At 45.2% G+C, this 25,620-nt stretch overlaps 2 protein-coding genes across 6 annotated transcripts in view; one reads left to right on the forward strand and one right to left on the reverse strand.

The window, feature by feature from the left end:
- The first annotated feature begins 1,836 nt into the window (after positions 1-1,836).
- ZSCAN12 (zinc finger and SCAN domain containing 12) lies at positions 1,837-19,702 on the forward strand. Of its 5 annotated transcripts, XR_014147326.1 has the most exons (5): positions 1,948-3,364; positions 6,150-6,297; positions 8,111-9,236; positions 15,525-15,955; positions 17,141-19,702. XR_014147326.1 is itself a non-coding variant. In XM_081827357.1 (4 exons), exons 2-4 carry the CDS (start codon positions 2,945-2,947, stop codon positions 9,370-9,372), a joined length of 1,830 nt encoding a protein of 609 aa, XP_081683483.1. In that variant the 5' UTR covers positions 1,946-2,188; positions 2,921-2,944; the 3' UTR covers positions 9,373-12,934. The 5 variants fall into 5 exon arrangements, 3 of the variants coding, with proteins under 3 accessions (XP_081683483.1, XP_081683485.1, XP_081683484.1); XM_081827357.1 differs by lacking the exons at positions 15,525-15,955; positions 17,141-19,702 and having other exon boundaries at positions 1,946-2,188; positions 2,921-3,364; positions 8,111-12,934; XM_081827358.1 differs by lacking the exon at positions 17,141-19,702 and having other exon boundaries at positions 15,525-16,724.
- Positions 19,703-25,354: 5,652 nt separating this feature from the next.
- Positions 25,355-25,620, reverse strand: part of LOC145715829 (zinc finger protein with KRAB and SCAN domains 4-like) — a 5,847-nt gene continuing 5,581 nt past the window's right edge. The window contains exon 4 of the mRNA XM_081827518.1: positions 25,355-25,485. Within this exon, the coding sequence (XP_081683644.1) occupies positions 25,355-25,485 (131 nt within the window). The remainder of the gene's footprint in view (positions 25,486-25,620) is intronic.

Genomic DNA, 25,620 nt, shown 5'->3' on the forward strand with positions numbered 1-25,620 from the left:
AGGGAGCCCGATGCGGGACTCGATCCAGGGACTCCAGGATCATGACCTGAGCCGAAGGCAGTAGCGCAACCAACTGAGCCACCCAGGCGCCCCCCTGGGACTCTTTGTTGAGGTTCCCCCCACCTCCAACTTTCCTTAAAGCTCTCATTGCCTTGGAATTGGTTCTATAAAAAGCCTTTGTCTCCTCTCCATCTTTGGTGGGGGGCTGAGGGGCAGTCTGGCTGAGACACTCATGGCCTGGCAAGGTGGCCACCACAGAATTTCGTTGCTAACCCGCCAGTTTCTTGTCCTTTTGGGGAGGTCAAGGCCAGGCCCCCACTTGGCTTGAAGGGACATTTTCAGAATTTTCTTCCTGTCACTGGGTTGTCGCTGCCTCTCTTAGTTCCCTAATAAACTCAATTTAAAAAAAAGATGTAGCATGTCCTCAATACCTTTTTCTGGTTGGAAGTCAAGAAATCAATTACAAATTTAAAATTCCTTGTAGACTCTACCATCTAATCTAAGGAAATTTAATATCCTCAGGGAATAGTGTAACCAAGCTGTTATAGTAACATATATTGATGCATAAAAAGTTATCCGAAAACAATGGCTTAGAATAAACATCCATCCCATGATGTTTTGGGCCAGGAATTTGGGGAAGGCTCAGCTGGAAGGTTTTTCCATTTCATGTGGCATCTTCTAGTGACACTTGGTGGTATTCATCTGGCAGCTGGGTTTGCCTGGAAAATCCAAGACAGCTGCACTGCCATGCCCAGTGCCTTGGGGCAAGGACAGCTAGAAGGGTGGGCTCAGGGCCTCCTTATGTGATCTTTCCAGCAGGGCAGTCAGCCTGTTCCTGTGATGGCTCAGGACTCCAAGAGCAATTGTTCAAAAAAACAAAAAGTGAAAGCTGCTGCTAAAGGCTCAGGCTGGGAAACTCAAATAGCGTCACTTTTGCTGTATTTTATCAGAGCAGTTATCAAACCCACTTAGACTCAAAGGGAAATGACCTAGACCTCCACCTCCTAAGGGAAAAATGCTGAAAAATTTATAGCCATCTTTAATTTTCCAAAACACCCTTGTCCACCCAGATTTAAAGCCTGGGGGATAAATAATAATAAAGTTTTTTGGATTCTCTTTTCTTAAATTATTGTTCAACTTTTTTCTCCTTTCTTGCCTCCTTTACAACTTACCTAAATACACCCAACATGATTATGAGCTAATCAAGTGTATATATAGGTTTATTTTTTATACACAAAGTAACAGTGATCTTCAGAATTACAGTTTCACCATGTCTTTCTTGAGTCCTGGATCTCAAAGTCTGTTTTTTTTCCTCTTTTGATTTTAGAAGTACTTAGAAGGATTATCAAAATACCACAAGAAACATTTCTCTTTTTTAAATGTTGGAATTACCTGGCTTATAAAGTGGCCAAATGTTATCAATGAGTTTTCTGGAGATCCATTTTTACCTTTGGTGTCTGTTCCGCATCCCTACATCCCTGAGTTTCCCCCGTGTAGACCAGGGGGAGTGCTGTTCCTGGGCCTGCCCTGTGTCTTGCGCGCTCCGTGCTCGGATGCTCTTTTCTGTGGCTGCACCGCACCTGTGACCGAGGCGGACTGCTTCGCCTGGGCCCCTTATTCCGGTGCTGGCCGACTCCTTCAGGGTCAGCCTTCTGCAGGAAGCCGCGCGTCCTAGGGCCGACATTACCCGAAGACATTACAGAAAGGAAAACTACGGGCCAGTCCTTCCCACGAGCAGAGATGCAAAACCCCCAGCAAAACCCTGGCAAGTTGACTCTAGTAATTTATAAAGAGAATGACAGGACAAAGTGGCACCTACTGCATGTGTGCCAGGCCTCGCCCACCGTGGGGCCGAGGTCGCGGGGGCAGCGACAGGGGCAGGAGCTGGCGACTGAGAGTTAACGACACCTGCAGCTCGCCCGTCTAACTTCCCCGCCCCCTCCCTGCGGCTGCGGCGGAAGTGCGCGCGCGCGCGTCGTCTAACTCTCGCGACCTCGGGGGCCGCGCGGGAACTGCCCGGCGAGCGCCCGCCCCCTCCCTGCGGCTGCGGAGGAAGTGCGCGCGCGCCGACGCCGCTCGCTTCCGGCCTTGGTGGGGCGCTGTCGGCGGTTCCGACTTGGGACCGCCTGGAGGCCGCGGCCTTTCGTACCCCGGGAGTGACCCATGTGCTGGCCGGCGCGGGCCGCGGGTGAGCGAGCGTGCGGCCCTGTCCCGCCCTCGGAGAGTCGTGAAACGCGGTGTGGCTTGCGCGGGGGAAGGAGCGGACACAGGCCCGAGGGGCTGGAGTCCGGCGTTCCTGGCGGCAGGGTTTCCGCCGGACGTCCGGCCGTTACAGGAGAAAGGCGACTGAGCGAGGGTGTCTCGACGTTTTATTACTATTTATTTGCTCTAAATGTTGGTTGTATTCCCTTTGATTGCCCTTCGTTCTAGGACTCAGTGCAGGTGTTTCCTACCAGGCCGTTGTAAAACCCTCAGACCACTTCGCAGCTTTTACTTAATCTTTCTCTTTAGATTAGTCTGTTCTTTTTTTTTTTTTTTTTAAGATTTTATTTATTTGCGAGAGAGAGAATGAGAGACAGAGAGCATGAGAGGGAGGAGGGTCAGAGGGAGAAGCAGACTCCCCGCCGAGCAGGGAGCCCGACGCGGGACTCGATCCTGGGACTCCGGGATCATGACCGGAGCTGAAGGCAGTCGCTCAACCGACTGAGCCACCCAGGCGCCCTAGATTAGTCTGTTCTTAAGTCTTTTGTAATCGGAGTATTTCCCTGAGTATCGTAAATTAACCTGGAGGTGGCTTGCAAAGCACAGAAGTAAATTATTAGAATTTGCAAATCTTGCCTACGGTGTAGCTTGTGTGAAAAGTGACGGCTTCTCCCTCAGGTCCACCCAGGGAGGACTTAACAGGGAATCTTGCTTGCAGCACCGATAAAGCTTCTGCACAGCTATGATGGCATCTGCTTGGGCTCTCCCGGCCCACGAGGACCAGGATGAGCTTTTGGAAGTAAAGATCGAGGAGGAGGAGAGGGAGGAGTATAAGGACACCACCAGACAGGATCAGAACCTGCAAAAGAACAGCACCCACAGCAGGGAGGTCTTCCGACAGTACTTCAGGCAGTTCTGCTATCAGGAGACATCTGGGCCCCGCGAGGCGCTGAGCCGGCTCCGGGAGCTCTGCCGTCAGTGGCTGCGGCCCGAGACGCACAGCAAGGAGCAGATCGTGGAGCTGCTGGTGCTGGAGCAGTTCCTGACCATCCTGCCCGAGGAGCTGCAGGCCTGGGTGCGGGAGCGGCACCCGGAGAGCGGGGAGGAGGCGGTGACTGTGCTGGAGGATCTGGAGAGGGAGCTGGATGAGCCGGGAGAACAGGTGAGAAAAAGAGATCTGCCTAATGATTGAGAAAAGGTGAATTAGGGATTTCTAGGCCAGAGCGAAGTACAACTTTGTTTCACAGTGTGTTTTTGACACTTTGGTGCATCAGGCCCTAGCCTCATGGAAGGTTGGTTAATGTAGTTCTAACTTGTTTATGGCTTCTCTGCGGAAGGATCATGTATTTCTGTACTAGGCCTACAGAGTTCTATTTGATGAAATGCTCAAAAACATGAGAAAGAGATTTCTAAGAGCAAATGTTTGAGAGGTCATGGTAACGGGGTGGTCAGCAGTCTCTTGAAAGGGACATTGCTTCTGTTGCACAACAGTGTATCCCATCTCCTGCCCTGCCTCCATTAAAGGATTAAACGAAGGAGAAATCAAAGTCCCCACCTTGGAGGAGTGGGAGGTAGGAGCAGAGTGGAAGGTTAGGAGGGAGGGGCCGGGCAGGGATGGGAGTTACTGGGAGTAGGAGAAAGCCGTTCGGTTGGACAGGTGAGGTGTGAGTAGAGGGGTTGAAAACAGAGTCCAGGGCCTTGAATATCACCTCTGGAATTTACATTTTATTCTGTAGGACACAAGCGTCTAATGTTTTCTCTTTGAGTCTAAATGAGCTTCTCTAACCCCAGGATGTAACCAAAGTATGTAGGATCTTGTTCTGTTTTGTTTCAACACTGATAAAAGACAGTGGTTCTCAGCCAGTGGCAATTTTGTGCCCTAGAGGCATCTGGCAATGTCTTGGGACATTTTTGGTTGTCGTTTGGGGGAGGTGCTACTGGCATCTAGTGGCTAACGGGCAGGGACGTTACCCAGTATCCTACAGTGTATAGGACAGCCGCATACAACAAAGGATTATCTGACCCAACTTGTCAGTAGAGTCAAGGCTGGGAGGTCTTGCTAGGAAGAGTATAAAACAGGGAAATAATAAAACAAGAAGTGCAGCTCAGCACTGGGGCGCCAACACTGGAAGGGAGGAGCCTGTGGCAGAAAGATGTGAGTTTGAGAGAGCTGTGACGGTGAGACTACAGAGGATGAAGCATGTCGTAGGTAAGTATTAATTGGAAACGATGACAGATCAGTGGATGAAAAAGGAAGGATGAAGGGAAATCTCTGTACAGAGCAGTCACTTCTAGGCTGAGCACTGGGGACTTCCAGCTTGAGAGACTAGCGTGATTCAGGTGCTCCTAACAGAGTTCAAGGGTGTCGGGGAAGGTGGATTGGGGAAAAGTTCATTTGTTCAGGAGACATTTACTGAATGGAGTTTTGTACCAGGCACCATTCTAGGCACTGGAAACGGAGCCGTGAACAAAGCGCAGACATTGTTGCTGTCTCATAGATAGATTCTAGTCTGAGAGGAGGCAGACAGTAAACTGGGGGTGCTGAGTCACCGGAGAGTTTTGAACAGAGAAGAGGTTTGACCTGACCTAAATTTTAAAAATAATCACTCCAGCCGCTCTGTTGGAAGAGTTGTGCACGGGGGCTGGTGGTGGGGGTGCGGGAGGCCGGGGGGTCAAAGATAGAAGCAGGGAGACAGGTTCAGCACCAATCCAGGCAACAGGTGCTGGCGGCTTGGACTAGGGCAGTAGCTGTGGAAATGGTGAGATGCGATTGGATCCTGCCTGTTCTGGAGGTAGCACTTGACGGGATTTGTTTTTCTGTAGGATGTGGGATAGGAGAGAAAGTGAGCTCAGGATTCGGCTAAGGTTTTTGTTCTGAACGTCATGACTTGTGGATTCGTCATTCATGGAGATGGTAAAGGCTGGGAGAGAGGAAGGTTTGGAGTCAGGACAGGGATCAAGGGTTACTAGGTATTTGGATGTGTTGATTTTGAGATTCCTATTAGAATCCATCTGGAAAAGTTGAGCAGGCAACTGGGTGTAACAAGCTGGGATTCGGTGGAGGGATCTGTGCTAGAAATGAGAATAGAGGCAGTGTGCGGTGATTTCTTATTTACAGAATGTAGCCACTGAAGGGGATTGGGGAGCAGTTTGAGGGCCTGGTGTAGCCCTGCCCTCTGTGAGGTGCTTTGTGTGCACAGTGCCGTGTAGTCCAAGTAACCAGCCCCTGCTCACAGAGCTCCTGAACTAAGACACAGACTAAGGAATGAGAGTGGTCCCAGATTCCTGCGTTTCACACCCTGCTGGGGAAACCTGTTATTTTTAAATACAAGGGGAATGATTCTGTGCAGGCATGGAAGCTACAGAGTGGCTTAAACTGCTAAATAAATGAGTTTGTTGCAGGAGCAGGGGTCAGGGGTGCAGTGAGGGAAGGGATGGGGTTGAAGGCGAGAGTGGAGATACGCACCTTGAATGAGAAAAGGCCTCTTCCTCTAAGTGGAAGGGAAAAAGTGTGTATGGGGGGGGGGAGTGATGAAATGAAGGGTGGGTGGTCTCTCATGTGACCATGACCTTGGACAAGGAGAAAATAAGGTCATCTCCTGGAAGGAAGTGGGGTGGGGGCCTGGGAAGGGCAGTCTGTAGGGAACAGCTTCTGGAGCCTACATGGAAGAGATTCCCCTCCCTCCTCCTCCCCCTGTCGCTCCTTTGTTTCCTTCTGCCTTTCTCCAAGCATAAATGAAGTGATAGTGGTACAACCAGCATTGTTTAGCTGTGAAGAGCAGGAGGAAGGAAGGTTTCTTAGAGGAGGTGCCATGAGGAGGGTTATGGCAGGCTGGTGTCTGGAAGGAAGTTGAGGTGTCAAAGAGCTGGGTGTCACTGCTGTGATTCGTAGGCTCTTATTTTCTGTTCACAGACTGAGTGTATGAGCTGTGTCTCGTTTGCCGCAGGTCTCAGTCCACACTGAGGAACAGGACCAGCCCTTGCAGGAGATGGCCCCTCTGAGAACAGAACAGGAGCCCAGCATGTCCTTCCCACCCCTGATGGCACAGCTCAAGTGTGAGTCTCCAGAACCTGAAGCCCAGCTGGAGGAGCAAGGTAAAGAAGACAGACCCGTCTTGGGAGGAAGGGGAGGATGGGCTAGCACAGGACACCAAGCCTCTGTAGTACTCTGTACTGTTTCTTATCATCAGAGTCAGGAAGTCTCTCGTGCACAGACTCTCAGCCACTTTGGTTTGTCACTCTTCGGTTTATCAGTACAATGGAAAATAACTATCAGAATAACTAAGTTAAGCGATCTCAAGTAAAATAGTGCAAGAATTCAAAAAAAATATTTTACTTGAGATTGCTTAACTTAGTTATTCTGATAGTTATTTTCCATTGTACTGATATCCCTGCTTTTCCTAGCCTTTATCCTATCAGACGGTACTACTGTCTTCACTTTGGCTGTATCCTTCCTCCTTCAGTAAACAAGCCTCTGCCCCACGATGTCTGCAGTTTTCAGATGGTTCAGGAAAAAATGTATGTATGTGTATGCTTACAAAGAGAGGAAACAACGAAGCAAATGTGGCAGAATGTTAGAAGTTGGTGAATGGATGAAAGACCCCTTATCTTCCTTGTCTCTATTTTGTCTATATTTATTCTTTCCCATTCAATTTTTTAAAATACATAAAAATTCATACAGTTCAAAAACAAAAACTTAAAATTATCAGTGAAAAGTTTTCATTTCACTCTGTTCCCTTGGCTATCTGGCCTCCCAGCCCTGAAATAGGTTGTCACTGTTTTAAGTTCTTATGTGTCCTTCTCTAGAGATATATACGTTTTTCATATTCTAGCAAATACCTTTTCTTCTCTTTATCATAAAGATGGTAAAAGCTTGCAATTTTTTTTTTTAAAGATTTTATTTATTTATTTGACAGAGACATGGCAAGATAGGGAACACAAGCAGGGGGAGCGGGAGAGGGAGAAACAGGCAGGAGGAGAGAGGGAGAAGCAGGGAGCCCGATGTGGGGCTCGATCCCAGGACCCTGAGATCATGACCTGAGCCGAAGGCAGACGCTTAACGACTGAGCCACCCAGGCGCCCCAAAAGCTTGCATTTTTTATTTCTTAGCAGCTTAATAGTAAAATGTATGGATGAACCACACAGTTAACTTATCCATCCCCCAAGTTATCCCCAGTGTTGTACTGTAACAGGTGGTGTTATGGTGAATGTGTGTAATTCTGCAGTATAAATTCCTGTATGTGAAATTACTAGGTTAAAGGTTAAATACATTTGTAATTTTTTTTTTTATAGTTTTGTTTTTTTTTTTTTTTAAAGATTTTATTTATTTATTTGACAGAGAGACACAGCGAGAGAAGGAACACAAGCAGGAGGAGTGGGAGAGGGAGAAGGCTTCCCACAGAGCAGGGAGCCCGATGCGGGGCTCGATCCCAGGACCCTGGGATCATGACCTGAGCTGAAGGCAGACGCTTAACGACTGAGCCACCCAGGCGCCCCAATACATTTGTAATTTTGATAGATGTTGTCAAATTGCCTTCTATAAAGTCTGGGTCAGTTTACACTCCCACTGGCAACATGTGACACCCATTTCATGAACACAGTGTTACATCGTACTGATGGGCAGGATGATGGGTGAAAAGGCTTTCCCACACTCCTTTATTGTGTCTCAGTATTGTTTAAATTTGCTTTTCCCTTATTACAGTCAAATTTTCCTTTGCCCAGTTTCTATTGGATTATTGGTCATTTCCATAACAGTTTTGGAGTGCTTTACGTATTGTGTCTGTCCTGTGGTCTAATGCCATTTCATAGTCCTGCAGAAACTCTAGGTTTTTATGTACTCTAGGTTCTTATGTATTTTTCACTGACAAATCTTATGTTGGAAACTAGTTGACTTGGCAATCCATTGTAGTTTCAGGTGTTGAGACTGGAAACGAGTACAGGAATTTAAAGCAAGACGTTTCTGAAGAAATGGAACCATATGAGAATATGTCTAGATTTGAAAGTGAAGTGTCCCAGCCCGCTCGGTGCAGAAAAGCTGATGAATCTGAAGCAAAAACAGAAGAATTATCTGGACACTCCAGGAAAGGTGAACAATCTACAGGTGATGAAAACAGAGTCAGTCTGACTGAACAGCAGAGGGTCTGTCTGGGAGAAAAACCTCACGAGTGCAAGGAGTGTGGGAAAGCCTTTAGTCAGCACTCGCGTCTTATAGAACATGAGAGGGTCCATACTGGAGACAGGCCCTACAAATGCGAGGAATGTGGAAAAACTTTCCGTGGGAGAACTGTGCTTATTCGGCACAAAATAATACACACCGGAGAGAAACCATATAAATGTAATGAGTGTGGCAAAGCCTTTGGCCGGTGGTCAGCTCTTAACCAACATCAGAGACTTCACACAGGAGAGAAGCAGTACCACTGTAATGAGTGCAGCAAAGCCTTTAGCCAGAAAGCAGGCCTCTTTCACCATCTCAAGATCCACACAAGAGACAAACCGTACCACTGTACTCAGTGTAACAAAAGTTTCAGTCGGCGCTCCATACTTACTCAGCATCAAGGAGTTCACACTGGGGCAAAGCCCTATGAGTGCAGCGAGTGTGGAAAAGCCTTTGTTTATAACTCATCCCTTGTTTCCCACCAGGAGATCCACCACAAAGAAAAGTGCCATCAGTGTAAGGAATGTGGGAAATCCTTCAGTCAGAGTGGCCTTGTTCAGCATCAGAGGATCCACATTGGGGAGAAACCTTACAAGTGTGACGTATGTGGAAAAGCCTTTATTCAGAGGACGAGTCTTATAGAACATCAGCGAATTCACACTGGGGAGAGACCCTATAAATGTGATAAGTGCGGGAAGGCTTTCACTCAGAGATCTGTCCTCACGGAACATCAGAGAATCCATACTGGAGAGAGGCCCTACAAGTGCGATGAGTGTGGGAATGCCTTCCGTGGAATCACCAGCCTCATTCAGCATCAGAGAATCCACACTGGGGAGAAACCCTACCAATGTGATGAATGTGGCAAAGCCTTCAGACAGAGGTCAGATCTTAGTAAACACCAGAGAATCCATACTAGAGGTGGTCCCTGTAAAGAGTGTGGGGAATCGTTCAGGCAGACCTCAGCTCTCATTCAACATCAGACTATCCACAGAGGAGAAAAGCCTGTTTCTCTGTGATGGCTACAGGGAAGCTGTGTCACAGAGTGCGGGCTGGAGAGAAGTCCCGGCTTTGAAGTCATTTAGGGAAAATGCCAGTCACTGTTGCTATAAGGAAACCTCAGCTATTTCATAAAGAATTCCCTGTGTGCTGCCCGTTCTGTCAGGTGCTGTGGAGATCAAGAAGCATAACACCAAATTCCTCTTCTCCGAAGTTTACAGTTTAGTTGGGGATAGCTAAATACCACGTGTGAGGTTAGGTGAGACTGCAGGGGGACAGGAGAATTGATGGCGCGAGTCCTGTGTCTTGGAAGTGGCTTGTGGCGCACAGTAAGTGCTGTCCATCTGGGAGGACGGACCACCGACGCCTCGGGGTCAGGAAAGAGCTTACGAAAAGGGTTGGGTGGGCAGAATTGGAAGGCAAAATGGAAAGCATTTAGGGTGAAGGAAATGCAGGCCGAGTGCTCGTGGTTTGGCGGCGTCCGAGCCGACCTGAGGTCGAGGGTCCGTCCGGTTGGGCGGGTGATGGCGGTAGGCTGGCTACAGAGCTTGGGGACAGACTGCGGGAGGGTGCGCGTGCCTCTTAGCACTTTTCTGGCTTCGTTCCTAAAATCTCTCTGTAAATTGAAATCACTGTCCATTGGAAAGGTGAGGACTCTTGCAGGTGGAGATGGTGACATGGCTACCATGTCACACAAGGGAAAGACCAGCCCCTGAAGAGTAGGTCTCCGACTTCAAGTCCTGTCCGTTGCTCTGGGGATCCCTCCACTTCACTGAGCATCAGAATTGCGTGTGGAGCTCGTTTAAAATGCCCACGTCCCACTCACGGACCTTCTGCCTCGTTAAGTCTGGGATGGGGGCCGGGAATCTTCATGTTTGTAGCCGGTCACCTGATGCTGCAATTCGAGAAGCCGCGCATTGAGTCCCAGCTGCCTTCATGGTTGCCTGTGGAGCGTGGACGCGTGCGCGCAGTCCCGTCAGCAGGCACTGCTGCTGGTTTAGAGCGGAGGGGAAGCCGACGGAGGAGAGGTGCAACCGGTACTTTAGAGAGAGGCTGAGCGCTGGCCAGCTGCCGGGGCTTCAGGCTGGCCTGCCCACCCCTTCACATTTAAGGGTGTCAAAATAGCCTCCTGACCTGCATTCGAAGGCTGCAGGGGCCATCTGAGCACAAGGCTGTGTGTGTTGTCAGGGGAGGGTGCTAGTGTCCTCTCCTTGGCTCCTGACCTCTCTTTTCCCCCGATTACGTAGTTCTCACGTTCTGAATTCCCCGATAACTGCTCTTCAGAACTGGTTTACAATTTTTTTGGTTTGTATACCTTCTTGAGCCCATAAAAGAGCCAAAGATTAGTGACTCTGTCCCTTGGGACTTGTGAAAACATGAACCGATAACTGGTTGACTTTACTCCTGTTTTACTGAGTAAACAGTTCGGTCCTAGATGAGGGCCTGTGATGATTATTGTGGGCAGTCGGCAGCCAGAGAGGCACACATGGCTCCTGGTCTGTTGATCTTTTTATTTACAGAGACTATTTTTAATCTTCACTCAGCTGTCCTCCAGTTTCCCTCCCTTGCTACCTTGCCACAGTAGACTCTGCAATTTCTGGGACTACCTCCCCACCCTACCTCATCCCACAGGACTCCAGGATCCTCTCCACCCCTCACCTCTAGCTGGTTAGTGGGTTTGAAGTGGTGAGACAAAAGGGGGAGGGGAGAAATGGGTAATTGCCCTCCTTTAACTACTCTTAACTGCCATTGTATCCAGCCCTGTGTCTCTATCCCATCTCCTCCCTGCTCCTGTAATGTACTCTGCCCCCTTTCCCTTCGGCCCTTGTCTCCTATCCCTCTATCCGTAGCCCTATCCAGAACATAAGAGTATCAGCACTGGCTTGGAACCACAAGGGTTCCTGGAGAAATAGCTATGTAACTTTTAAGCTCTAAGTGTGAGCACATTTTCCCATAAGAAGAATAATGGTATTAGTACTATAATTTAGGCATATAATGACACATGTGTCATTTGCTTTTGGGATTGGAATTTACATGACCATGGGAAAACATCCTGAGTTCACAATAGAAGAAAGCAAATGAACATTTGAAAAAACAACTCAGAGTCACAAGTTGAGGACTCTCTCTTTAGGTGTTTATCCTAAGACCAACATGGGAGCTGCACACATGAGACACTGAGGCAGCCAGGGTTGGGGAACTAACCTTTTACATCCAGAAAACAGTTTGTTGCCCCGAGTGAGCCTGAGAGCTTGAGCTGTGTGTTCCTGCTCCCTTCCCCAGCTCACCCTGCCTTGCATTTCTCACTCTGGCAAGCTCCTCGCTGCTTAGTGATGAGAACCCGTATGAGCACGTCCTCTTCACCAACTAATGCTATTCGTGCTTGTCACCTGATCTGATGTCAGACACGGTATCCAAACTGAAGTTACTCTTTGACCTCTCTCGAATCCTACTGCTCACTGGAACACGATTCTTACTTTAAACTTGCTTTCTGTTCACAGCGCTGTTACAGGTTATGCAGTTCATCTTCTGCTTAACACGTTCTCAACGCAGACGCGTGCCTCCATTGGCCTCTAACGCCTTTAATTGCCTAATATAAAGGAGCCATAGATAGAGACCCAGAACATCGGGATATGCCTGTGATATAGCATACAGTTCATAACTTGTTTAAAAATAAAGGTGGGAGTTTTGTTCTGGTTGTTTCTTGTACTTAAATATAGTTGCAGTACCAAGAAAGGGTGGGGTGGTGTGGAATTTCCAGGTAGGCATCAAAAGGGTCAAACTATCCAGGATAAGGAGAAAATAGAGTATAATAACTGGAGCTAAATTGGCAACACAGAAGTAGAAGGCCCTGAGGGGCAAATGGAGGACATAACAGGTTCGATATGAAGTTGGGGAATGTGGCAAACAGAGAATGATGAAGTCCATAGTGTATCTTTATGGATAAAACAGGACCTAGGAAATCAGGGTCCTTTGAAGCAGCTTACCTTTGTGGATTTTGAAACCATCAGCAATAGCAGGCAGTAGGATGGAAAGGAAAAATGTGAAATTGAAGCAAGTCCAAGGTAGAAATAATGTCAGTCAAGAGTAGTAACAGCCAGGTTGAGGAACTGGTGTAACACCTGAATCACAAAGCAGTGGCTTAGAAATAACAATAAGGATGAGAGTGAGACTGACTGGCTTCTCTTTTCTAATTGATTCAAGGTAAACAAGATACTGAGTGTTTAAGACAAAAAAAGTGAAGGGGGCTTTGAATGAAGAGTAACCTGACAAACGGGTTTAGGGGGTGTAATAGAAAGGACCCAGTTGTAAGAAGAGGTTGCTGGAATTTTAGGTGTGAGATAAAGCTACTGAGGAAACAATGGGATTGAGCAGGGCTCTGAATTGAGAAATGTCAGTTGTGGGGTGAGGCTAGCAGTGGAGAGCAGGTCTGCACCCCTGTGCTCTGAGCAGAAATAGCCTCTTGTTATTTGCCATAGATTATTCATCATAGAGTTCTTACAGTCAAAACAAAGCCCTTATTGGCGTCTTTGGGAGTCGAGAATAGGATTTGTTAATAATATGTAACATACACGGCTTACTAAGGGTCGGGCATTACCAAGTGGTTTATTTTCTTCTTAGCTGGGGAAACTGAAATCAGTGAATTGAAGCTGCCTGAGGTCACAAAGTTAGTATATAGTGGGGCCAAGCTTTGAACCCAAGCAGCCCAATTCTAGAGCCCACACTTCCTATTTCAGTTGAAGGAACCCTGTGTTGCAGTGGTAATCAATGTCCTGAGTAATGATCTGTGGAAACTTTTCTACTGTCATTTCTGAAAGAGACTTCAGAAACTCCAGAGTCCTAGGTCCAAGCACCCAAGGTAATATCACCACCTTCTCTGCACACCAAATCTTGGATGAGGTTTGGTCAATGTAATGTGAACCCTAATGCTTGCTGCCTACACAAGGAGGGTGTCCACAGGAGACATTCCACTAAAAATGGACTCTTTATAGGAAAGGATCACCCTCTATTCTGACAGAATATGGGATTTTTGGCAGTCCTCATTAATACACATCATAAAGCTGATGTCCGGTTATGGATCTATCCAATAACCCATATTATGGATCTATTCTTGATGAGGGTTTTATATTTGTAGCTAACACCACTTCTAGGATTAACGGAAACAGAATTATATAAAATAGTTCTTTCAGGTGCCTCTCCTAACTCCACAAGCCTACAATTTATTTGAGCAACAAGTTGCCCTATTCAGTTTAGGGATAATCATTTGACAACCTTTAATTAAATAGTCTCAACTTTCATCCTTTCACACTGAAAAGTTCTCGTGTCACAGCCCCTCTAGCAGTTCATTTTATTGGAGTTTCTTTGGGTCCTCTCTCATAACCTAATGTTTTTGGGTGTAATTGGTAAGGAGTCCTTGCACATTTTTTATACACACATTTTATATATATATAAAGTATATATGTATGAATATATTTTATAAAAATATGTGTTGTACGTAGGTTTTATTTTATACATATAATTTGATTTTGATCCAGCCATGGTAAGTAAACTCAGTTGAGTAGCTCCTCGGCTCACATTTTAAGACCATCATTGAGAGCCAGCGGTTTTCCCTTGATTTCATGGAAACGACTGACTGTTCACCCACACTCCGAGGTCTGAAAGCCCATCGGTCAAGGCTCCCAGAGCTTTCACCCCGCACAGCTGAAGGGGTACGTGTTTGTTTCACGGATCATCTTAGCCCAAATGGCCTGGTCCTGGGCATCCCAAGAAGGGCCTCCAAGTGGATGTTATTTGTCACCTGTGATTTATGGTTAGCTCTTCACTAATTCCTCTCGAGGCTTGATAGGCGTATCTTGCTTGTTGATCTAGTACCTCAGTGGGCCTACTTAAGTGGTGACCTCCTTTCATGCCCGCTAAAAAACGTGACGGTTTTTGTCGTCGGCTGAATTCGGGCGAGTGACTGACCGTCGTTGTGTCCCGCTTTCCCCGTAGGGCGTTGCCGACTGGGCGTTACGTGGGGGTAGGTGGGTTGCACACTCAGTGCTTCGCGCCCGGGCGCACGCCCGCAGGACCGCCGCGTGGTGCGCCGCCCGGGTCCGCGGGTCCTCTCCTTCCTCGGGGACAGCCAGGCTCGCGCCCCTTGCCACGCGAGCGTGGGCCCCGCTCACCTGCGGGCGCCGCCCGGAGGCTCTGCGGGGCTGGGACGCCGCTAGGCAACCACCGAGAGGAGAAGGCCTCCCGGTTCCTAGAGGAGACCGCGCGGCGCCGCGGGGGCGGGGGGCTGCAGCCGGCCCGGAAGCGCGGGCGCCGCGAGACTCGGCGCGCGGGGGCGCGGGGGCCTCTCCGCCGGCAGCCTGGGGCTCCGCCGTGGGCCGGGGTGGGGGAGGGGTCCGACGAGCGAGAGTTGCGGGGGGAGTCAAGGACGGCTTCGGAGTTCGGAGGGGTACTGGGACACCTGGACTGCTGAGAAGAAGGTGGTCTGGGGTCGGTCGGGGAGACGACCTGACTGCTGACCCTCCCTGCAGTCGATGAGGCGACGCTGGGCTGCAAGGAAAGGCCTAGAAGCCCCTCAGTGCTTGTGTGATTTAGCAGATGACTTGATCTCTGTACCGCAGTGTCATCCAGTTGTCAGTGGGATTGTGATGGCATTTGTAGTTACTTTTTTTTTTTTTTAAAGATTTTATTTATTTATTTGAGAGAGAGAGAACACATGAGAGGGGATAGGGTCAGAGGGAGAAGCAGACTCCCTGCCGAGCAGGGAGCCCGATGCGGGACTCGATCCAGGGACTCCAGGATCATGACCTGAGCCGAAGGCAGTCGCTCAACCGACTGAGCCACCCAGGCGCCCCTGTAGTTACTTTTAAATAAATATTAGCTGTCCTTGTTTTCTCATCTCTGATGTTATTTTCTCTACTGTTTCTTCGGGATTCTTTGAAGGGGAGAACCCAAGGGAAGAGGGTCATGGTCTTTCAAGTTTTATTAACAAACATTTAGGAAGTAAAAGATTTTAGCACATGGTGCTAGCTAGTAATTTGCAAAGTCCCTCCCACTCACTTTAAAAGCTTCCTGACAGAGTTCCTTTTTCTTTCAGTGCCTTGTCCGGGTAGTGAATTCTTGAGTAAAACAGCTGAACAAAAATTAGAGTTTCTGTTAACAGTGTTCTTTTGTGCCCCAGGAAGAAGACGAGCTACAAGGAAATACTTCTGAAAAACCGTTGTGAACCCCAGGCTGGCGTGAATCTTCTCCTGAGTGCTCTCATTCCAGAATGGCGGTCCTCCTGCGGAAAGGTCCCGAACAGTGACTGACGGCAGAGGGAGAGGGCCGTGCCTGGGACCACGCTGGCAAAGAAGTCATGGATAGTCCTTCAGACTTTAAGTTGCTACTACCAGGAGATAGCTACCTGGGCCTCCCAGGGCTGTCAGAAGACTCTCAGAGCTTTGCCCATAGTTGCTGAGACCAGAAACAGACCAAGGAGCAGGTGCTGAAGCAGGTCCTGACACCTCGCTGGGAAGCTGCAGACTCAGGCAGGGATAATATCCAGAATGTGGAGAAGAGGCATCACTTATGCTAGAGAAGTTGGAGACAGCTTGGAGGGAAAGCCATCAGGTGGGAAGGGTTGGGATAATCACATATGTTATGGCTTGAGTAGTGAAAGTCTTCTGGAATAGCAGAGAAAGCAATAAAACTGAACTTTAGGATCCACTACATGTCCCTGCAGCCAAAACCCAGCACCTCCCTCATGGGCTTTAATTCCCCTTGGTATTCGTGTGCACCACTGGAAAGTTTTTCGTTACTGGGTGGTTGTTGTTGTTTGGGCGACTTCAAATTCAGTTTTCCAAGACCAGCTTCATCCCATTGCCTTTAGGGTACAGGCTAAAGAATAGAACAAGAAATGCTTATGGCAGAGAGAGTACTTTGGAATCCAGGGTTTCAAGTGCAGCCTGTTAAGACCCTGGTCATAGTTTGACTTTGAGCATTATTGCCTTTTGAAACGGAAAGCGGATGAGAAAGGGTGTCTGCAGAGAAAGATGAGATCCTTGAAGCTTTTTAGAACTCTCAGTAATGTCCTTTCCCTTGAAAACTTGCCCCCACCCATCTCCTTCTCATTATCTGCCCGATTCTTGAGGTAGAAACTCTCAGCCATATTTGTGAGTGGTTTTGTTTGAATTGTTTTGACCTGTCAACTCCTTTAACTTCAGAGTGCAGCTTTCTTCCTGTGTTTTAGTCCTGAACGTTCCTGGAAAAGTTATTTTCCCCAATTTAGTTTTTCCATATCAAAACAGTATATATTTTGAACTGTTCTAGCTGTTGCTTCAAGTTAACTTTTATCATATACCGCTGTTCATTGATTGACTCAATAAATATTTGTGGAACATTTTGCTTGTCTATAGTAGTGGCCTGGGTACATTTCAGTTGGCATAAATGGTCCGTTTAACTCACACTAACAAATTAAAATTTCTCTTGGTTTCATGATACTCCCATTTTTCATATCTGGATTCAAACTTATCTCCTCTTAACTTCTTTGATTATACCTCCCTGATTCTTTGTCACATTTTGTGAGAAAATCCTCCATGTTCTTCCAAACTTTCTGCCCAGCTGTGTCTTCTCACTCAGGCTGGAACCTTGCATGCCTTTTTGGGCACTTTGCCAAATTGAGATGACAGTTTAGATACATAGAACAGGCATGCACTTTAGGTAAAACTGGGTTTTATTTTTATCACTGTTCTTCATCTTAAGTCTCAGCAGAAGAGACAACCGACATTTGAAATGTCTGTGCATTTTTTTTTTAAGGTGGTGTTACTGAGAATGAAAATAAGGACTTGTCTCCAACACAAAAAAAATTCTGAAGATTACAAATCATGTGGTGGGATCTCTGTAGAACTTCAACACCTACGCAATAAGTGTAGGAAAAGTTTTAGTCACTGGTGAGTCCTTACTCAGCATTAGGGAGTCCAGATGCCGAAGAGAAGAATCTCTTTGAGAACAGGTTTAGAAAGGCTTTTGTTTAGAGTGGGTCCCTCCTTTCCCACCAGGAGATCCACCACATGGAAAAATGCTCAGTGTAAGGAATGTGGAAAAGCTTTCAGTTATGGTGGCCTCATTTTACATCAGAGAATCACATAAACGAGAGACTGCAGAGATGTGATGACTATGAGGAGGACTTCATTCAGCACAGAAGCCTTAGAAAACCTTATGTGGAGGAAAGAGGAATGCCTTCACCCACAAGTCAGGATTGACAGTGCACCAGAGAATCTACACAGGAGAGAAATCTTATAAATGATGAATGTGGAAATGCTTTGCATGGAGTCACCAGCTTTATTCAGCATTGAAGAATTCATGCTACAGGGAAATCCAGACAGTATGATGAGTATGGAAGTCTTCAGACAGTGGTTGGATCTTGGTAAACATCAGTGAATCCATATCAGAAAAGTTCTTATAAATGAGAGGATCGTGGGAAGTTGAATGGACAGAGACCAAGTCTCCACAACAGAATCTCCACAGTATTGGAAAATTAATATAATTAATGTAAATGGGCGAGTTATATGGGGAATGGGTATTCTTAGTTGCCCAATTTAGCGAGTAAAAACATTCAGCGAATGCCTCAGGTCAAGAAAAGGAAAGGCCAGCAGTTCTTTTTTGCTTTCTAGAGTCTATAGATGTAAGCAACCAAGACTTTTGAAATAAGTTGCTTCCTTGCATCCCAGGACTTGGGATACTGTCTCCTGGATGACTGTGCATACATGTTTTCCCCAGGCCTGCTCTAATCTTATAGCTTTAATTCATTCAACAAGAGTAGATTATTGTCTATTGTTACATTTTATTTTCTTTACGGGCTAAATAGGTTTGTGTCTGTACCCCAGGACACAAAAACCACATTTATAAAGTTTCAGTACATGCAATGAAAGTAACCACATCATTAATTTGTTGGACACTTTCCTAAATTTGAGACTGCTTCTGTGTTCTCCAGCATAAGGTCATGTAAATGTCCTTCAGAGAAATATATTTTCCAGCTTTGGTTTGATTGTTTTTTTTAAGATAGTGAAAGATAATTAACATACAGCCTATTGACAGATAATGATGGAGATATTTTCCCTTACAGATAACACATAATGTTGTGAAGGCTAATACTTTAAGTAACTTGCTTACTATCCTTTTTAGTTCTAAAACAGGCAAAAAGAATCTTTAGAAGCTCTTCAGCAAGTTGTTAATATAGCCCAATCTCTATGAGAGATAATGAGGCTTACGTAATTTATAGGAGATCACTAACTATAGGAAACATAGATTTTAAAACTCTGCAGTGATTATTTCAGAACTCTGAGTGTATTTGTTGTATATTCCTAAATTTTTTTGAATAGGTATTACAGGGGGTGCCTGGGTGGCTCAGCCAATTAAGCATCCGACTCTTGATTCCAGTTCAGATCATGATCTCAGCGTGGTGAGATGGAGTCCCATGTCGAGCTCAGTGCTGGACATGGAGCCAGCTTAAGATTCTCTCTGTCCTTCTCCCTCTGCCCCTCCCCGCCATATGTGCTCTCTTTCTCTCTCAGAGGGAAAAAAAAAAAGTCATTTTAGAAGATGGACTGCATTTGGGGTACCTGGGTAGCTCAGTCAGTTCAGCGTCTGCCGTCTGCTCAGGTCATGATCCCAGGGTCCTGGGATCGAGCCCTACATCGGGCTCCCTGCTCATCGGGGAGTCTGCTCCCTCTCCCTCTGCCCCCCCAACTCGTGCTCTCTCGCTCACTCAAATAAAATCTTAAAAAAAAAAGAATGACTGCATTCTGTAAAAGGCCTTTATAGCATCTATAGAAATCATGGGGTTTTTTTTCTTAATTTTATTATTATCTTGTATTATGTGAAAGGATTTTCTAATATTGAACCAATCTTGCATTCCTGCAGTAAGTCCTGCTTAGTCATGGTGTATTCTTTTCTTAATATGTTAATGAGTTTGACTGTTCATATTTTATTTAGTACATTTTTCTTCAATGTTTATATGAAATTGGTCTGTAACTTACTTTTTTTTTTTGTACTATATTTTCCAGGTTTAGGTTTCAACATTTTAATTGCATCATAAAAGTAATTATATTTTTGTTCATTTTTAATACTGTAGAACAATTTATAGAGCACTGGAATTAGCTGGTCTTTGAAGGTTGAATTCTGATGTAAAGCCATCTGGACTGGGTGCTTTCCTGTGGGATAGTTCCTTGGTAACTTTTTCTGTTTCTTCTACAAAACCGGTCTGTTCAGGCTTTCTATTTATAATGAGGGTCAATTTTAGTAATATATTATTTGCTTAGAAAATTCTCCGTTTCCTCTAGATTTTTTAATTTGTTTGCCTTGAATCTGCAATATAATCAGTTATAATTTTTTAAACAGCTTTATGGAGGGAAATTGATACACAGTAAACTGCAGAAGTGTACAGTTGTACATGTTTTAACACGTGCACACCTGTGAAATAATCACCACAGTCAATATAATGAACATATCGATCACCCAAAAATGTTAACGTGTGTGCCTTGATAATTCCTCTCTCCCACACTTCCCTGCACCCCACCTCATCTCCAGGCAACCTCTGCTCTGCTTTCTGTTGCTATAGATTTAGTTTGCATTTTTTAGAATTGGATAGGAATGGAATACAGTATGTACCCTTTTTTTTTGGTCCAGCTTCTTTCATTCACCATAATTATTTGGAGATTCATCCCCGTTGTTGCATGTATCAATAATCCATTCTTTTTCTTATTGAGTATTCCATTGTATGGTTACACCACAGTTTGTTTGTACATTTACCTATTGATAGACGTCTGGGTTATTTTCATTTGGGGGCTCTTAAAAATGAAGTTGGTACAGACATTTGTGTACAAGTCTTCGTATAGACATATGCCTTCATTTCTCTTCAGTAAATACCTAAGAGTGGGATGGTTAGATCTACCTGCTAAGAATATTTTTTTTTAAAGAAACTCAAACTGTTTTCTAATATATACATATATATATTTTTAAAGATTTTATTAAGCAGGCTCCCAAGGAGCAGGGAGCCCGATGCGGGACTCGATCCCAGGACCCTGGGATCACGACCTGAGCCGAAGGCAGACACTTAACCATCTGAGCCACCCAGGTGCCCTGTTTTCTAATTTGTTCCCTTTCACACCCCTACCAGCAGTGTATGAGCTTTCCTTCACTACACATTGTTGCCAGCACTTGGTAAAGTCAGTCTTTCATTTCAGACAACCTAATAGGTGTGTATCTTATTGTAATTTTAATTTGCATTTCCTAATGACTAATGACATTGAGCATCTTTTCTTGGGATTATTTGTCATTCCTATAAAGCCTTTTGCTGAAGTATCTGTTCAAGACTCCGCCCATTTTTTCCTTGGGCTGTTTGTTTTCTACACATATATTCTGGATACCAGTCTTTTCTCAGTGCAAGGATGTATGAATATTTCTTGCAGTCTGTGGGCTTAATAGTGTGCTTTGAAGAGCAGAATTTTAAATGTTCATGAAGTACAATTTTATGTTGTTGTTTTTTTTTTTTAATGGTCATGTCGGTGATATGGCTGAGAAATCTTTGCCTAACCCAAGGTCACAAAAAATGTTTTATAATTGCTTTTATTTATTTTGTTTTTTAAAGATTTTATTTATTTGACACAGAGAGAGATAGCAAGAGCAGGAACACAAGCAGGGGGAGTGGGAGAGGGAGAAGCAGGCTTCCCACGGAGCAGGGAGCCCGATCCGGGGCTCGATCCCAGGACCCTGGGATCATGACCTGAGCCGAAGGCAGATGCTTAACAACTGAGCCACCCAGGCGCCCCTATAATTGCTTTTAGATGCTGTGTAATATTTAGTTTTTTTCAACTGAATTGCCTTCAAATGTTTGCTGAAACGTTCATATTCGTGTGAGTCTATTTCTGGACTTTGTATTCTGTTCAAATGATCTATTTGTCTACCTTTACACTAGTACCTTTCTCTTTTGATTACTGATGTCTGTACACTAATTCTTGAAATAGGGTGCATTAGCCCTTCAACCTTTCAAAGTTGTTTCGGCTATTGTAGGTCATTTCCATTTCCATATGAATTTTGGAAACAGCTTACCAATTTTTACCAAAAAGTCTGGGATTTTACTTTGGATTGCATTGAATCTATAAATCAATTTGGGGAGAATTGACATCCTAAGAAGACTAAATGTTCTAACACATGAACATGTTATATTTCTCCATTTATTTAGATCTTTTTGAATTTATCTCAGCAGCATTCAGTGTATAGGGTACACATATAATTAGGTCTTAATTTGTAGCTTACCTGAAAAATCTTTTATTAGGTGTTAGGTTAATTCACATTTATTGATATGATTGGACATATTTTATCCCAACTGTCAACTTATTTTTTTAACTTTTTAATGTTTATTATGTCATGTTTGCTATATTTATTTCTTCTGTATAGTTTGCTCTTTACTTTAGAAATATTCTTAGTATTTAGAAAAATAGGTAGTTTTATTACAATGGTAACATTTGTATTCATAACATTTTGAACGCCGTCACTCTTACCTAGCTTTTTACTATTGACTTTGTCAGTTTTTGTTTCCTTCACGTCCAGTCCATTGCCTGTATAACAGTCGGCTTATTCTCCTTTCTCCCATTTTTTTTTTTTTAAAGTTTACTTATTTTTTACTGGTAATCTCTGTGCCCAGTGTGGGGCTCAAACTCACTACACCAAGATCAAGAATCTCGCGCTCTTCTGACTGAGCCAGCCAGGCACCCCTCCTTTCTCCCATTTTTAAGATGTATTATTTCTACTTTGTCACAATACAGTGTTTACATATTTACCTTCTACCCTTTATGCCACTTTCGTTTTAATTTTAGATACATATTAAAATATTCTTGATAATTTTGGAGTATTCCAAGTCATATGGTTGAATAAAGCTTGTTTCCAGGTGACTCCTCCAGAAAGACTCATGGACACAGAAATCCCTAAGTTGTTCTAGATTTCAAACTATTTTTCTAATCTTGATACTTGAAGGACAATTGAGCTGAATATTAAATTCCTGAGTCACACTTAAAAAAAATTTTTTTTAAGTAAGCTTTATGTTGAGCGTGAAGCCAGCCTCAGGGATTGAACTCATGACCCTGAGGTCAAGACCTGAACTGAGATAGAGTCAGTCGCTTAACCACTGAGCCACCCAGGTGCCCCTCTTATTTTCAGTGTTTTAACAATATGAAGTTTTCTTGGATTATGGGCTTTAATATTAATTTTGTTTCATTGTTTTATTTTTCAGGGACTTCATTGGCCCAGCTTCCATTTCAAACACTCCTTCTCAAATACTTTCCACTTTCTTCTTTCCTTTCACTTTCATTCTTTGTTTTCCTGCCTTTCCTGCCTCAGTGCACCTTTTACAGTTTATGGTTTATGTTTATAGAGTTTCCTTCCCTAGGCATATTTTAATATAGTGTTTGTTTCTGAGGTGACTCTTTCTTCCATTTCTTTCCTGAGTTCAATCAGCCCTCTTCATTTCCTCCTAGTTTTTTGATCCATCTTTTTTTTAAATTTGAGGGGTTTTTTTTTTTTTTTAAGATTTTATTTATTTGACAGAGAGAAAGTACAAGCAGGGGGAGCAGCAGAGGCAGAGGGAGAAGCAGGCTCCCCACTCAGCAGGGAGCCCGATGTGGGACTTGATACCAGGACCCTGAGATCATGACCTGAGCCCAAGGCAGACGCTCAACTGTCTGAGCCACACAGACGCCCCTTAATTTTTGAGTTTCTGATTCAAGGTGTTTTTCTTATCTCCAGTTCTTGTTTGAGATATTCAGTTTACTTTGCAATGCTGTTTCATTTTTCTTTTTCTTCAAGGATTTTTGGGGGAGTGGTCTAGGTGATTCTTACTAGTTGAGGTGCATTGGTTCTGATTTTCTATTTCCATGTAGTACCTTTTCCTAGACTTTTCCATGTTTTTTCCTATTTATAAACTTAGGGTGTGTGCTGGATTCCTTATTCAATGGTCCCTTCTGTCTGTGTAACAAAATCCAGTTTCTTTAGTGGATTATTTTATGCGGACTCTGTGATTACCGGTTTTGAGATTCTTTATGTGTATATACCTTGCAGGAATCTAAAACTTTTCCTCTTTCACTCTGTATCCCTTTCACTACACGTTTCCCAAAAAGTACTTCTTTTTTTTTTTTCTTTACTCCCCTCCCTGCCAAAGTATGTCTTTTGAAGACTGCCACCGTGAATTACATACCCTTTTAAGTCCCTTTCTTAGTGTTCTCATCTCCTAGTATATTTTTCCCAATTTTCACACTTAGGATAGACTCCCTCCTTCCGGTGGTGATTTTAGAGCAATTTTTAGGGCCACTACTAGTTCCCCTCTTCTCTCTTCTAGGACTTTCTCAGACTGTTTCCCACCACAAAGACTTGCTATAGGGGGATTCTGGTGTTTTCTCACTTTGTATTCCAGGTAATTTAAAGTTTAGGCATTTTCTGTCTTCTGGTATTTTGAAGGCATAGTTTTTGTTTAGTTTTGTTTTTCTTGTTCTACATTGTTTTTGGAGGATGTTTGGTGACACAGATTGAAGCAGCTGTCATTATACTCCATCAGGAGGTTTTCCAAAAAATGAAATGGAAGCATTTAGAACAGAAAATACCAGAATTCACTCATAATGACAGTACCGTTTCACAATACTTTTGTTCCAGTATTCTGTATTTGTATGTGTAACTGTCATTTGTAAAGTTATCATTTTTATAGGTCACATTCAAAATAGAGAATGTTGTACCAGATAATCTCCTAACCCCCTCCAAACTTAGACATCAATAGTTTTGAACCCTCAGTCTTTACATTTTATTGTTCAGCTTCCTTCTGCCAAATCCATCTCAAAGAAGTACTGTTTTGTCAATCAACTTTGATAGGTCCATTGTGCTGGGTCAAGCATTTGTTAAATGCAAAAGCCAGGTAGAAAAACATGATCTTCTAACCTCCAGGGCACTTACTAATTGGAAAGAGAGAACTTAAAACCTCAAGAATACCTATGGAGCCACTGCCATCTTGTAGAAATGACCAACTCCCCCTCACTCCATACATCCCTTCATGATACAGTTTTCTTCACTGGTCTGTAGGTATGAAGGAAATCCATGACCTGGAGCCCTGACATTTTATTCAGTAGTGTCTTTCTACTGTTTTTACCCTACAAAATAGAATAATGATGTCTCATCATAAGAGCCTTCCCTTGTTTGGAGGAAAGGACAGTAAGGCTTGGGCAATGCTGTCAGCCATAACAGAAGAGGTAGAGTGGTGATACATCATTAGACTTCATGCTAAAAATGAGGTAACTTAGATTTCTTTTTTAAAAAGTCCTTTTAAATTCTTTTTTAAAATTTAAGATTTTATTTGAGAGAGAGCGTGCATACGCACAAGCAGGGGAGAGTTCAGAAGGAGAGGGAGAAGCAGATTCCCCGCTGAGCAGGGAGCCCAGTGCCGGGCTTGATCCCAAGACCCTGAGATCATGACCTGATGCTTAAATGACTGAGCCACCCAGGCACCCCAAAGTCTTTTTAATTCTTTTTTTTTTTAAAGATTTTATTTGTTTATTTGAGACAGCCTTCCAGTCCTGTGCAAGGGAAACCGGTCTTCTCCCCACGCTTACCACGTGGCTTTCCTCCTCCGACTTTATCTATTCAAAGGCAGGACGGAGGAGTATCAGGCCAGCAGGGAAAAGGCACTGTTTTTATCTGGCAAATACGCACAGAAGCTCTTACTTACGCCAGGCCCACACAGAACAAGTCCGGTCAAGTCGGCCAATAACCTTGGAAGGACAGTGTCTGAATTTCACAAAGGTGAGTCCAGGCGCATGACCACCACCGGGACTGGGGGTCGACCCGCGGGCGCAAGGGGTGCGGAGTACTGGCTTCCGCAGGGACAGGGAAGGCGGGCCGGGAGAACGCGGCCACGTGGCCCTCCTGGCCCAGCCGGCCGCGCCCTTCCAGCGGCTCGGAGCAGCCACCGAGGCGGGGCGCCTTGCCGCGATGCTAGAGCGGCGCCGGAAGTGCATCCGGCCGCCGGAAGTCCCGGCAGCGGCCGCGGCGGGGGCGGCGCACGCGCGAGCTCCTCAGGGTGGCGGCGGACGGCGGGTCGCGGGCCGGGGGTCGGGCCGGGGAGGCTTCCGTCGCGGGGCGGGACCGGCTTCTCCGAGGGCACTCGGGTCGCCTCAGGGAGGCCCGTCTGAACCGCCGTGGTTACGTCTACAGCTCTCAGCACCCCACGTGCTGTGGAACCCGCGGTGTTTTCGCCTGTT

Source organism: Leptonychotes weddellii, chromosome 8, assembly GCF_054177405.1.
Source record: "Leptonychotes weddellii isolate Sample4059 chromosome 8, ASM5417740v2, whole genome shotgun sequence".
Classification (NCBI taxonomy): Eukaryota; Metazoa; Chordata; class Mammalia; order Carnivora; family Phocidae; genus Leptonychotes; species Leptonychotes weddellii.

Coding starts and splice junctions, on each gene's coding strand:
- ZSCAN12 (XM_081827357.1), top strand. CDS start 2,945: ATGATGGCATCTGCTTGGGCTCTCCCGGCCCACGAGGACCAGGATGAG. Junction 3,365..6,149: donor TGGATGAGCCGGGAGAACAG/GTGAGAAAAAGA, acceptor CGTTTGCCGCAG/GTCTCAGTCCACACTGAGGA. Junction 6,298..8,110: donor AGCCCAGCTGGAGGAGCAAG/GTAAAGAAGACA, acceptor AATCCATTGTAG/TTTCAGGTGTTGAGACTGGA.